The sequence below is a fragment of the Callospermophilus lateralis genome, chromosome 6, assembly GCF_048772815.1.
Source record: "Callospermophilus lateralis isolate mCalLat2 chromosome 6, mCalLat2.hap1, whole genome shotgun sequence".
In the NCBI taxonomy this organism is placed as follows: domain Eukaryota; kingdom Metazoa; phylum Chordata; class Mammalia; order Rodentia; family Sciuridae; genus Callospermophilus; species Callospermophilus lateralis.
In genome coordinates, this window is record NC_135310.1 from 54,926,152 (window position 1) to 54,940,347 (window position 14,196).

General features: G+C 36.9%; 2 protein-coding genes across 7 annotated transcripts in view; one reads left to right on the forward strand and one right to left on the reverse strand.

Annotated features, from left to right (window-relative positions):
- The window catches only part of Amd1 (adenosylmethionine decarboxylase 1), a 530,556-nt gene that overhangs the window by 207,492 nt on the left and 308,868 nt on the right, over window positions 1-14,196 (reverse strand). The window lies entirely within an intron of this gene.
- Cdk19 (cyclin dependent kinase 19) overlaps window positions 1-14,196 on the forward strand; it is a 159,031-nt gene that overhangs the window by 138,965 nt on the left and 5,870 nt on the right. For all 6 annotated transcript variants that reach the window (XM_076858353.2, XM_076858356.2, XM_076858355.2 and 3 more), the window contains 6 exons: window positions 1,999-2,142; window positions 2,506-2,575; window positions 7,408-7,480; window positions 7,872-7,969; window positions 8,711-8,789; window positions 9,522-9,788. In XM_076858353.2, the coding sequence (XP_076714468.1) occupies window positions 1,999-2,142; window positions 2,506-2,575; window positions 7,408-7,480; window positions 7,872-7,969; window positions 8,711-8,789; window positions 9,522-9,788 (731 nt within the window). The remainder of the gene's footprint in view (window positions 1-1,998; window positions 2,143-2,505; window positions 2,576-7,407; window positions 7,481-7,871; window positions 7,970-8,710; window positions 8,790-9,521; window positions 9,789-14,196) is intronic.

Here is a 14,196-nt window from a genome sequence, read left to right on the forward strand (position 1 = left end):
ATGGAATGACATTTAGTGGGGAGGGGAGTGGCAGTGATACTAGTGTGTATTGGGGACAAGCATCAGGAGAACAACCATTGATTGAGGAAAGAGATCTGAGGAGGAGGCAGAGATGATTGATGTAGGAGCCAGATAACTACTTAAAATTATAGGCTAATATGAGGCAGAAATTGTAGTAAAATTTAGCACTACTTGATATTCCTTATTTTAGCAGTTTGTGGGGAAGTATAGATCCAGGGTTCTGTTTTGAATAAAAGACAAACCGTGGTCATGATAGACACATGAACAACAACAATATAGTAGTCATCCCCAGGAGGAAGAGAGATGGGACCATCAGGGACAAGAATGATAGCCAACATGATGTGGGAGAGAGAAAAGAATTAAAAAGTAGACACTGAACAGTATTATTACTCTACCGTGTGTGATGAATATTTATGATGTTGATGACCTTGGCTGCATCATTAAGGAGGATTAAATTATATTTTATATCCCTTATGATGGCACATAATGGTATAATAAAAAATGGCTATTGAAGGGATATGTTCCCATTATCCAGAAGGCTAACTTAGCTGGAAGGAAACCATTCCTGAATGGGATCAGATAAAAGAGGCATTACTATATGTTTTTTTTGCACTTGGCATTTTCTCTTTTTACAAAATATCATACTGACAATTATTTTAGCTAATGAATATTATTTAATTCTAGTTTATCTACAGAATGTGATTCTCACATTTGATAGGCTACTAAACACTGTACTTTTTTTACTATACCATATTCCTAGCATTATTATCTGTTTTAAAAATACATAATTAAATGGCATTTATTTAAAGGGACAAATGTGGATACACATCTCACAAAAATTAATTCACTTACACATTTGGCAAAGCATTTTAAATATTTTAGTCCCAGAATATAAATTCTAATCATTCAATATATAAAGCCCAATTGAATAATCTATTGGTGACTTTAGTTAATAAAACTTAAAAAAAAAAATTTTTATGGTGCTGAGGACCAAATCCAGGTCCTTGAGCATGTTGCACAAACTCTCTACTTCTAAGCTACATTCCTAGCCCCTTCTAAAACCTTTAAAGCTTCCTAACTCTGTCCTAAGGATGGGGGTGGGATAGCATCAGAGCAGACCTGTTAAGATAAGCTCTATCTCTAGTGATGTCCTACAATACATACATATATATGTGTGTGTGTATACACACACACACACACACACACACACACACACACACATATGTATTTTGCTGGTTTTGTGGTGTTTTGTTTTTTCAGTACTGGGGATTGAACCCAGGGGTACTCTACCACTGAGTTACATCCCCAGCCCTTTTTATTTTTTATTTTGAGACAGGTTCTCACTAAATTGCTGAGGCCACTTACAATCCTCCTGCTTCTGCCTCCCAAATTGCTGAGATCACAGGCATGTACCACCATGTCCTAGTCATGCTTGTATTATTTATCAGCTCATAAACCTTGTAATTTGTTGGGAAAAGAACTGAGGCTAGTAATCTTTCAGATAAAAGTTGGGTTTTTCCAAATCCTTTTGCTGTCTGTCTAGACATATTCATTACACATTTATAGCATTAAAAGAATTACATCACCATATTGGATGATGGTGTTTGACTGTCAGATCTGAGTATTGTGCCTGGTATTAGGTTATCAATGAATGCTTCAATGTTTAAATTATTAATAGTGGCTAGGAAGATTTTTGTGTAAATCTTAAAATTTATTGCTTGCCAAATTTAATTTCTTTCTAAGTTTATTTTTTAGGAAACTTATAAGTAAATGTTCTTTATTAAGCTTCCAATCTGTTACATGATACAGCTATTTCGTGTCACATATATACTGTATATATTCTCTTCATACACTTGCTGTTCTTTGTACATTGCTTAATTGAAAAGTATTCTTATGTATGTGTTGGAATTATATCCAGGAATTGTAACTAAGCAAATGTAATACATTTGTATAAAAATTTGATTTTTTTCTTCATAGATATATGGGCAATAGGTTGCATATTTGCTGAATTGTTGACTTCAGAACCTATTTTTCACTGTCGTCAGGAAGATATTAAAACAAGCAATCCCTTTCATCATGATCAGCTTGATCGGATATTTAGTGTCATGGGATTTCCTGCAGGTAATTTGTTTTCTTTTTCAAATAGTATTTTGAGCTGGGTGCAGTGGCCCATGCCTGTAATCCCACCGGCTCTAGAGGCTAAAGCAGGAGGATTGTGAGTTCAAAGCCAGCCTCAACAACAGTGAGGCACTAAGCAACTCAGTGAGACCCTGTCTCTAAATAAAATACAAAAAAGGCTGGTGATGTGCCTCAGTGGTCGAATAGTGCCCCAGTACCCCCACAAAAAGTATTTTGAGTCATATTTCAAAATAATTCCTTTTCAAAAGATAAAGTGTGTTTTATGTATATTTTAAAACTAAACCAATTAGATTTTGAGTAAAATTAACATTATTTTTCATAACAATATTCAATTTTTTTTGTAAGATAAAGACTGGGAAGATATTAGAAAGATGCCAGAATACCCTACACTTCAAAAAGACTTTAGAAGAACAACGTAAGTAATTCATATTGTTGTAGTCCATCTGTGCTGCTAGAAAAAAGAAGTATTTAGCTTAGGTAATTCATAAACTATAGAAATTTATTTTCTTATAGTTGGGTGGCTGGAAAGTCTGAGATCAAGGTGCTGGGACATTGCATGTCTGTCAAGGACTGTTCTCTGCTTCCAGGATGGTGTCTTGTGGTTGTGTCCTCAATGGTGGGAGGGTAAAAGGGGGTGAAGCCTCTTCTATGAGGCATTATGCCTTTCATGAAGGCAGAATCTTCCATGACCTAAGCACCTTCTGAAGGTACCACCTTTCAATATTATTGCATTGGAGATTAGGTTTCAATATGAGTTTGGGGAGGGGGCCACAAACATTCAGATTGTAACATGTTAATTATAGGTAGCAACTCCAATAGGAAAATTTAATCTTTAAAAAAAACAGATGTAGATTATTATTTAAGCCAGGCACTTTTAGTATTCTTCTTCTCCCCCTCCCCCCTCCCCCTCCCCCTCCCTCCCCCATCTCACTCCCCCTCCCCCTCCCTCCCCCATCTCACTCCCCCTCCCCCTCCTCCCTCCTCCTCCTCCTTTCTCCCCCCCCACCACCTTGGGAATTGTACCTAGGGCCTTGGGAATTGTACCTAGGGCCTTGTGTGTGTCAGGTAGGTACCTATACTTGTGATTTAAGGGATGCTTTAAATGCTGCTAATATATATGTTTAGTTTAGACTATGATATTTTTAAGCTTTTAAAAATTTCAGGGTCAGTAGATAGTTTATTCTGTTTTAGCATGATAAAAATCTTAGTTCAAAGCCACATGTGTAATTTAATCTTTGAGTAATAACTGGTGACTGAAATGCTGGACCAGGAAACCAGGAGGAATAGCAGAAGGAAGAACATGTTGCCCAGGACACAAGTAAAACACACTGGTGGAGACATGTATATTGAGTAGACTTGAAGGGACAGCAAAGACATGAAAGGAGTTTGTTCTAAATATGTACACCTAGAGAAAACAGTAGAAGAGGTTCTCTTTGGGCAGCTTGCCAGGAAAATTTCAGGACAGGATGACTTGTAGGAATGAAAGCATAATAAAGGGGAGTAAAGAATGGCATTGATCATTTCCAGTCCCTCTTTCGCAGAGTCCTTGTTAGGGTCCTTTGCCTTAAGATAGCCCTAGTACTAAGATTCTGTTTAGGCTCCCTTCTTACTCTAGATATTTTCCCCAGACTCCAGAATTTCAGTGGCCACAGTTTATCATCAATTGTGTTGGTAACTCTGAATTTATACAGCTTAAGTATCTCTTATAAGTTCTTAGGGCCACAGTTTTTTTGATTTTGGATTTTTTTCAGATTTTGGAGCATTTTAAGTTTCAGGGTTTTTTGTTAGTTTTGTTCAGCCTGTATATCCCACTCAGATCTCTTTTCCAGATTTCAAGTCTATTTATTAAAATGCTTTATAGCTGGGCATGGTGGCACATGCCTGTAATTCCACTGGCTCTGGAGGCTAAGATGGGAGAATCACAAGTTCAAAGCCAGCCTCAGCAACTGGGAGGCACTAAAAACTCAGTGAAACTCTGTCTCTAAATAAAATATAAAATAGGGCTGGGGATGTGGCTCAGTGGCTGAGTGCCCCTGAGTTCAATCCCCGGAACCAAAAAAAAAAAGAGAGAGAATAAAATGCTTTATGGAATCCCAACTTCAAAGTTCTGTTAAGCTTTAAGTGTCCAAAATAGAACTCATCATCTATTCTCCAAAACTGCTCCAGGCTATTTCCTGCCATAGAAACTGGCTCCATGATTGACTTAATTGTTCAAGCCAAAGACCTGTGAGTTCCTCCTGATCCTTCTGTCTCTCACTATCTTCCATTCATACCCTGCATCCAGTTGATTAACAAATATAATCCTAGGGATCCTTTGAATGTTTCTGTTTCTCTCCATTCACCCTGCCACTGTTATAGTTTTGGCCACCAACATCATCTTTTCTGGACTCCTGCAGTGGCCAGCCTACTTAGTGATTTTTCTACTTCTACTCTATTCCAATTCTCTGTCTACACTATAGTCACTGTCAAAAGCAAATTTGATCATGTCACTTTTTCTAGGTGCTCTTAATTTACCATTGCTTTCAGTTCCTTAATATGGTTTAGGATGCTTTTGGCATCTCCGGGTTCCTTTCTTAACCGTCCTCGGTATTCTTTAGCCAAAACATCATGGATTTCTTTTAAGTATTCTGAGCTTTCTTTTTGACCTCTGAATTTTAAAATGTGCTCTTTCCTCTTTAGGACATACTTTTCCTCTCACCCCTTTTATCAGATTAACTCTTTATTTGCAGTGGAAGGGGGATTGAACTCAAGGATGCTCGACCACTGAGCCACATTTCTAGCCCTATTTTGTATTTTATTTAGAGACAAGGTCTCCATGAGTTGCTTAGTGCCTCAGTTTTGCTGAGGCTGGCTTTGAATTTGCCATCCTCCTGCCTCAGCCTCCTGAGCTGCTGGGAATGCAGGTGTGCACCACTGTGCCGGGCAGATTAACTCTTACTTATTGTTTCAACTTATCCTTTGGATTTTGCCTCCCCTAACCTTCCAGGTCTAAATTAGGTTGGTCTCCTCGCATTCCCATTGCATGCTGTGCTGCTGCTTTTAGCATTCATCACTGTGTGCTACAGTTAGCTTTTGAATCCTGTCTTTTCATCTAGATAGTATGGATCATCTCTATTTTATATATCATTTTATGTATCCTCAGGGCCTGGCACATAGTATGTGCTCATTAATTAGTTGTCAAATGAATATTGAATGAAAATGGTTTCAGTAATTGAAGATATTTAATAATATAAAAGATGGAGAAAATTAATGAAGGCACTTAACAATTAACTTAGCATTAAAGATAAAATGAAAAGTTCTACCTAAAACAATAGTATAACCAGAATTAAGAGGAGAGAAATTTTAAAGGATAAATTCAGTTAGATAAATAACTGGGCCAGCATCTGGCCTGATTCTCATCAGCTATAGTGTTGTTTCCTGGCCATGTACTTGTAGCTACTATGAAACAGCTTCATACCAATAGGAGATATTCAGCTACTCAAAAGAATGTGTTTGAAGAGTATTTAACAAAGCAAACTGTTTGTGAAGCAATATGAAATTAAAAAAACTCATGATGGCATACTATGTATGTACTATGTTTCCAATTCTATAAAAACAAAGCAAAAGTCCTGCTGTGCTTGAATTATATGTGTGTGTGTGTGTGTGTGTGTATATACACACACACACACATATTTGAATCATATATATACATACACATACATATATACATGTACATAGGAAAAAGAAGCCAAAAAAAATTATCAAAACTTTGACAGTGGTTCTTTCTCACTGAATGGCTTGATATGAGTGAATTGAAGTTTTTTCTTTATATTTTTATATATTTTCTTTTACCATGACTATTTTTTACCTATTTTTAGACCTTTCTAATTCAAAATATTTCATATGTAGGAAAGAAAATATATGATGAAATATATACATAGTATGTTTATAATAATCAAATGAATTTCCCCCACTCACCTCTCAACCTAAGAAATAAAGGATTGCTAAGATTATTGAAGTACCCTGCGTATCCTCCCTTCTTTTTTATCTCTACCAGAGAAGACTGAATGTTCTGAATTTGTTTATCATTCCTCATTTTTTATCATAGTTTTATTCTTCCATGTATGTATCTCTAAAAATTTTTGTTCAGTTTAATATGTCTTTGAAATTTATATAACTAGTACTAGTATCTAGTATCATTCATGTATTTTTTTCTTTCTTTTTATTTATTTATTTATTTATTTTTGGTACCAGGGATTGAATCTGGGGCGCTTAACCACTGAGCCTCATCCCCATCTCCCCCCTTTTTAAGATACAACATTTTTTATACCTTTATTTATTTATGTGATGCTCAGGATCGAACCCAGTGCCTTGCACATGCTAGGCAAGGGTCTATCACTGAGCCACAACCACAGCCTCCTGCTTTTTATTTTTCATTTTGAGACAGGGTCTTGCTTAGGTTCTTGCTAATTGCCAAGACTGGCTTTGAACTTGTGATCCTCCTGCCTCAGTCTCCTGAGCCTCTGGAATTATAGACGTGTGCCACCACGCCTGGTTTATCTATGTATTTTCTTCAGCAACATGCTGTTTTTCCTACTCAACCATATGCATTCATGTGCATACATACATTCATGTATAGCATTCTATTCTGTGACATTTTTACAATTTACCTAGTTTTTTTTCAGTTGATGGACATTTGTTTTTTATAGTTATTTTTGCTGCTACAAAAATGTTGATAAGAAGCTGGGTGTGGTAGTGCACTTCTGTAATCTCAACTACTCTGGAGGCTGAAGCTGGAGGGTTGCAAGTTTGAGGCAGCCTGGGCAACTTGATGAAACCATGTCTCAAAAAATAAAAAGAGCTGAGGATGTAGTTCAGTGTAGAGGATTTCTGGGTTTATCCCCAGTACCTCAGAGGAAAAATAAAAGCTGACTCTTATTCATGTACTTTGATATGCATATACACAAGCATCACTTAGACTCAGGTATGTACGTAGAAATGGAATTGATAGGTCATATTACATATTAATTTTTTTCTAATAGTTGACATGTAATTATTTTCCAATATAAAAATCTCAAATATGATATATAATAATTTCTCTTACTTAACACATTTGTCAATATTTGGTAATGTGTTTGTTTTTAATCAGCAAAAGCAATGCTTTAAACTTAATATACCTTCTAAGAAAACCAGTCTTAGAGCTTTTCATTAAAAAATGTAAATTGTGTGAGTGTTCTCATTGACATGTGACTGTCTGTGTGCTTGCAGGTATGCCAACAGTAGCCTCATAAAGTACATGGAGAAACACAAGGTCAAGCCTGACAGCAAAGTGTTCCTCTTGGTAGGTGCTTCTCTCCCAGACTGAAATCTCATCTTAACACAGTTTTCATCTCATCTTGTTTACTGTGGAACTATCCCAGCTATTTCTTCTTTTGAAACAAAAGAAATTGGAGGATGATGTTGAGGCAAAATTAAATATTTTTCTCTGGAAATATCACCCTTCTAGCCTTAATTTTTAAAATGATTTATCAGCATAAAAAAGAATTTTAAAGGTGCTTTAATGCTGATGATTTCTGCCAAGTTCACATAAATAGGTGTATAGTATACTGATTATGCAGTGGGCTATACAAAATACATTTTATGTAATCCTGTTACACATTTACTACAAAAGTCTGGACATTGATTTGTAAGCAAACCTTTTCATGTGCTGTCAATTTCTTTTGTTTCTCTAGCTTCAGAAACTCCTTACTATGGATCCAACCAAGAGAATTACCTCAGAGCAGGCTCTGCAGGACCCTTATTTTCAGGAGGACCCCTTGCCAACATTAGAGTATGTATCTTACTCCCTCTTCCATGTCCTTCACTCCAGGTCAAGGATATCAGATGGTGGATGAAATCAAGGAAGTACTCATTACTGAAGTATTTTACTTTCTTTATTAATATAGCCTCAGGGAAAAACTCCTGAAGAAAAATGGTCCATATTTTGAAACAGGTCAAGCTGGAGAAAGGTGTGAATGAAAACAAGTGTTTTAGTAATGACCATTAATCAGTTTTACAGATGAAAATTAAAACTGAAAACAAATGCGACTTGTAGACCAATCAGATCAGAGATGGAGAACTTAAAATTCTGTCTTCTAGAGCGTGTCCACGGTGCTGCAAATCCCCTCTATTCCTTTATCCTAATGTCATCCAAGTATATCTTTTGTGCTTGAATTTATTAGAAGTGCATTTTTTTCTTGAGGGGACAAAATATTTTGTTGTTGTTGAAGCAAATACTAATTCAGTTATTTTTGGTGCTGATGAAGTCAGTGTGGAGAAGCTTCTTTGTCACATACATCAGCTAGCAAGCAGCAGTCAAAATTTGATATTGAAAGTGACAGTGTAGAAATCAGTTGAGTGATTTTTTTTATTGCTCAAATTGAGTTGTCTGGGGAGACATTCAGCAGATACCAGCCACAGAGAAAGAGTATGAAATAATTTACAAAAGAAAAACTAGAATTTTAAATTAATAAGATAATGATATTATAGACTTTAGGCCTTGACATGTATTTTTTTAAATACAATTTTTTAGTGTGTTTGCTGGCTGCCAGATTCCATACCCTAAACGAGAATTCCTTAATGAAGATGAGCCTGAAGAAAAAGGTGACAAGGTATAAACTGCATGGCACACTTTGAATTTTTGAGGGTAAGGGTGTCAGCTAATTCAGGGGAGCATAATTTGATAATCTCTATTAAATAATTAAATAAATACTATTTTCTGTAGAAATTTGAGGATTGTAGATACAGCTTGAAATGTAAAATACAATAAGCTTACAGATCATTGAACTTTCTGGTTTGTCTAATAGCTTATTCTATTCCAGTTCCTAATTCTTGCTTTTTTCTGTTCAGTGTCATTACCATTACATTACACACTGTCTTTTGCAGGCATCACTCTGTCCTTTTATCTTAACTGGATATATATGCCTCCTCCTTACACTGCTCTTCGTTCCAAAATCATGATTGAAAAGATTTTTTATACCTGTTTTAAATGGGTATGAAACTATATATATGCTTTGTGCCCTGTGTCCTATAAGGTGTCTGTGACTAGTTTTGGAGGATTACTGTGTGATCTAAGTGAATTTCAGAAAATGCATTCTGTTCTGGGCTGGGATGAATTTGGGGGATGCTATATTCTCTGGCTGCCCTATCTTCAGTCATTCCAATCACTTAGTGACCCATACAGGTTGTGTCCCAGCTGGGTCAGCAGTCACATGTGCGTATCAAGTAATAAAATTCCCTGTGAATTTAGTTTTATATCTTATTTTTCTTTCTTTACTTCTTTCCTTCTTTCCTTCCTTCCTTCCTTCCTGCCTGCCTGCCTGCCTGCCTGCCTGCCATAAAAGAATCAGCAGCAGCAGCAGAACCAGCATCAGCAACCCACAGCCCCTCCACAGCAGGCAGCAGCCCCTCCACAGGCACCCCCGCCACAACAGAACAACACTCAGACCAATGGGACAACAGGAGGGACTGCGGCTGGTGTCGGGGGTGCTGGAGCAGGGTTGCAGCACAGCCAGGACTCCGGCTTGAATCAGGTGCCTCCAAACAAGAAGCCGCGGCTGGGGGCTTCCGGCACAAACTCAGGGGGACCAGTTATGCCGTCAGATTATCAGGTACTCCACTGAATTTTTACTTTTTTCTTTTTAAATATTTTTATTAGTTGTTGACGAAATTTTTTTATCTCATTTATCTATTTGTATGTGGTGCTGAGTATCGAGGCCCAGTGCCTCACATATGCTAGGCAAGTACTGTACCACTGAGCCACAGTCCCATCCCCTGAATTTTTCCTTTTTAATTAGTATGTGTATATATTCATGATTTATGAAATGGAAACTAGGCTTTTAAGAGATCCTTTTAGGTTAATTCTTAATTCTTAACATTTGATATACAAACTCTGTAATTCTGTTTCTAGGGAATTATATCAAAATGAAGATTTTTATCATATTTCATGTAATTATGAGATATTCATATCTTGACTTGCTTGTCCTAACACCCGGAAGAGAAAAAGTAGAGTAGGTGGCTTCCTCCTTTAAAAAAAAAAAAAAAAAAGTATTTCTACTCATATAATTGCTTAACAGCTTTGGGTTTGAAGAAAATACCTAGATAAGCAATTGGAAAGGGAGGGAAGTAGTGGCTTACATTGGATGAAATTATTTACATTCTTAGAAAGATTTGCTCTTACAGGGAGAAAATAGTAGCCACTTGGCTGTAGAAGAGAAAAGAATGAAGACTGGGACTTTCCAGAAATAGCTGTTAAAGTCTCACAAGAAATAATTTTGAGACTAGACAATACTTTTTGTTATTAAGATAAAAGGAAAACTATAATTGTACCACTAATTTAGGAAATTAAAGGAAAAATGTCTAAGGATTGATACTTGGAGAGAGGTAAAATACCTACCTATGATACGGTAGAGAATGTTGCAAAAATATTTTTTTCAAGGTGACAAAAAGCTAAGAAAAGACCTAAGTAGAAGGGAAAACTTAAATGAAAGAAGGATGGAAAAATTTTTAGAACCATCCTCCTCAGGGAATCGCAGAAGAGGATCACTTGGAATAGAGATTATAGAAAACAAAACCTCTGGCAAGAGAGCAATAAACTCACTGATAAGGAACTGGAATAAAGAGAAGCATCAAGAAAGACATAATAAATAGCAGCTTAAACTGGTTTTACAAAGATTTCCTGTTAACAGAGGAGTATAGAATATTTCCCTTTGGTTCCAATTAAACCAGTCAAATCTTCATATTTTTTGTGTTTTAGTTGTAGTTGGACACAGTACCTTTACTTTATTTATTTTTATGTGGTGCTGAGGATCAAACCGAGCACCTTGCGTGTGCTAGGTAAGCGCTCTATCACTGAGCCACAACCCCAGCCCTCAAAGCTTCATTTTGATTCACTAAAAACATCTTGGTATTTGGTTAGTAGTCATGAACATATGTGAATTTTGTTATAAATTCCACTTTTCCCTAAACCTCAGTTTATCCCTATTATATGAGCCACAAATGTTGACTGTATACTCTTAGCTTTATGCCTCAGATTGTGTTATATTAACCTGTGTTACAGGAAATAGGTTATGTAAACATTTGTTAAACATGGCATGTTAGTTAGCTTTTTGTTGCGATGACAAAATACCTAAGAAAATCAACTTAGAGGAGGAACAATTTATTTTGGCTCATGGTTTCACAAGTTTCAGTTCATAGTCTTTTGGGCCCGTTGCTATGGATTTGTGGTGAGGCATAATATCATGCATGGCAGGGAGCACCTGGCAGAACAGAGCTGTTCATCTCGTGGTGGCCAGGAATGAGAGAAAGAGGGAAAGTGACCTGGGACTGGATATACGCTTCAAGGCGACACCCACAGTGACTGACTTCTCTAAGGAGGCCCCACTTCCTACAGTTTCTACCACCTCCCTATAGTCCATTCAATTACAACCCTTGATGAGATTAGTGTCCTCGTGACACAATCACTTACCAAAAGCCTCACCTCTGCACATTGTTCTACTGGGGACCAAGACTTCAACACTGATTCTTTGGGGGGGACATTGTAGATCTGAATCATAATGGATGGTAAAGCAGACTTTATTCAAGGGGGACTATGTGAATAGATATAGGGACCACTGCAACAGAGTCTTGAAGTGAGAAGAGAGATGGGATAAACTCCAACACTAACAATGACAAGCAGAGTTTCATTACCAAGGCACAGGGTGGGGTTGGAGATGGAAAATTACCAAGAGGAAACATCAGGGATAAAAGATTTCTGACTTGGTAGTATTATTGCTGAAGGCAGGCCAGAGAGACCCGTTATTGAGGGTTGTTTTTTTTTAATTAAATTTATTTATTCATTCTAATTAGGTATATATATGCTATCAGAATGCATTTTGATTCACTGAACACAAATACAGTGCAATTTTTCATTTCTCTGGTTATACATGTTGTAGAACTGTACCATGTGTGCAGTCATACATGTGTGTACCTAGGGTAGTGATATCCATTGCATTTCACCTTCTTTCCTTCCCCCATGCCCTGCCCCACCACCCTTCTTTGCCCAATCAAAGTTCCTCCATTCTTCCCATTTCCCTCCCCAGCTACTTTTCAGAGAAAACATTGGGCTTTGGTTTTTTGGAATTGGCTTACTTCATTTAGTATGATATTCTCCAACTCCATCCATTTACCTGCAAATGCCATAATTTTATTCTCTTTTAATGCTGAATAATTGTGTGTGTGTGTGTGTGTGTGTGTGCGCGCGCGCGTGTGTGTGTGTATCTCACAGTTTCCTTATCCTTTTATCTGTTGAAGGACATTTAGGTTGGTTCCACAGTTTAGCTATTCTGAGTTGAGCTGCTATGAACATTGATGCAGCTGTGTTACTATAGTATGCTGTTTTTAAGTCCTTTGGATATAGACCTAGGAGTAGCTGGGTCAAATGGTGGTTCCATTCCCAGTTTTCTTAGGACTCTCCATACTGCTTTCCGTATTGGTTGCACCAGTTTGCAGTCCCACCAGCAATGTATGAGTGTGCTTTTTTCTGGTGGGGGATTTTTCTAACACACCTTAGCAGGATTCTTGCTTGCAAAATTCTTGCTTATAGGTTTCAGTAAGAACAAAGAGGGAGGCGCACAGTTGGGCCTAGTCAAGCAGAGGACTCAGAGGACCCTAACTGAAGTTTTGGTCGAGAGTAACAGGGACTCCTTTAAAATCAAAAAATTAAAGAAGCATCTAGACATTGTCCTTTTAACCTGTAATAGTTTACTTCCTTCCCAGCTCCATCTTGTGCTGAAAACAAAAACTGTCCCAGGATGGGTACCAGTGAACCACCTCTCTGGTTGTATAACCTGCATACCTCTTGGCTATCTGCTTTTGTCTTTCTCCTCTATAATCCTAAACCGTTGCCCATAGGGTGAGACAGATTTCTAGACCGGCTATCTTCCCAGTTTGGGCCAAATTACAAATAAATTCATTTCATGCTTCACCATTATTTTTCTGTTTGTTAATTAGACACTGTGCTATGGGCAACTTAATCTAGTCTGTTGGGACCCCCAAAATTAACCCTCTGGCTCCAGTGGTCCTGACCCCACCATAACAAAAGGACAGACTCTTTATCACCTGGTGATAGATAATTATAGGCCAATTACTTGATTTCCTCCTGTTCTTTTCAAATTCAAAAATTCTTCAAAATGCTTTTCTTTATTCAAATTGTTCTCCACCTATAAGTAAACCTTAATTATAGGTAAGTAATGATAGAATGACAAAATGGATAGATATCTCAGTGATTTAGTTGGAGGGAGTAGAACCATTTACAAGTCTTACATAATCAGTATGTTTGTTCTCTATGTACCACAGAAGAGAGATTGTGCCAAGTGTAATCTGCTAACCCAAAAGTAATCATAGCTAGCCTAACAATCATAGGGCATTAGTTTTATCATTTTCTTCTCCTTTCCTTACATTTTCTGGTTCTAGGGCTTCTCAGAATATTTTTATATTTATATTTTAGTTTCTTCATAAATAAACCATTTTTCATAATCTCTAAGATAGGCTAATGTGATATTGTTTTTTGTATTTGATCCTCCCTGCTACTTTATCTCAATTTATTCAAGGCCATATTTAACTTTTCTATTAGGGAGAACTTTTGCCTTCCTCTTCAGTGGGTTCCATTAGTAGAGTTTCAAAGCTTTGGGGCTGCTTCCAGTGTAAGCAAATCTGATTCATACTTTGAAAAGAGGGAAATTGGCTTTTTCTCTGTCTAAAAAGGAAATCTTATCTTTAAAAAAGTTATGTTTTAGCACATTACAGTCTTATATGTTTACATTATGTTTTACCAGAAGAATTGCCTCTGATGAATTATGAGTGGAAAGAACTTTCCTTTTCATTAAAAAACTTGAAAAAAATAAAACATAACCAGAATTTTGAAAGGTATCTTTCAAACATACAACTTGTTAGCTCTGTAATTTTGGAAAAGGTAAAGCCAAGTTGTTTTTGACCAAGATTGTCTTATTGCCCTATTGTCTTGGGCAGATATTGCAAGTG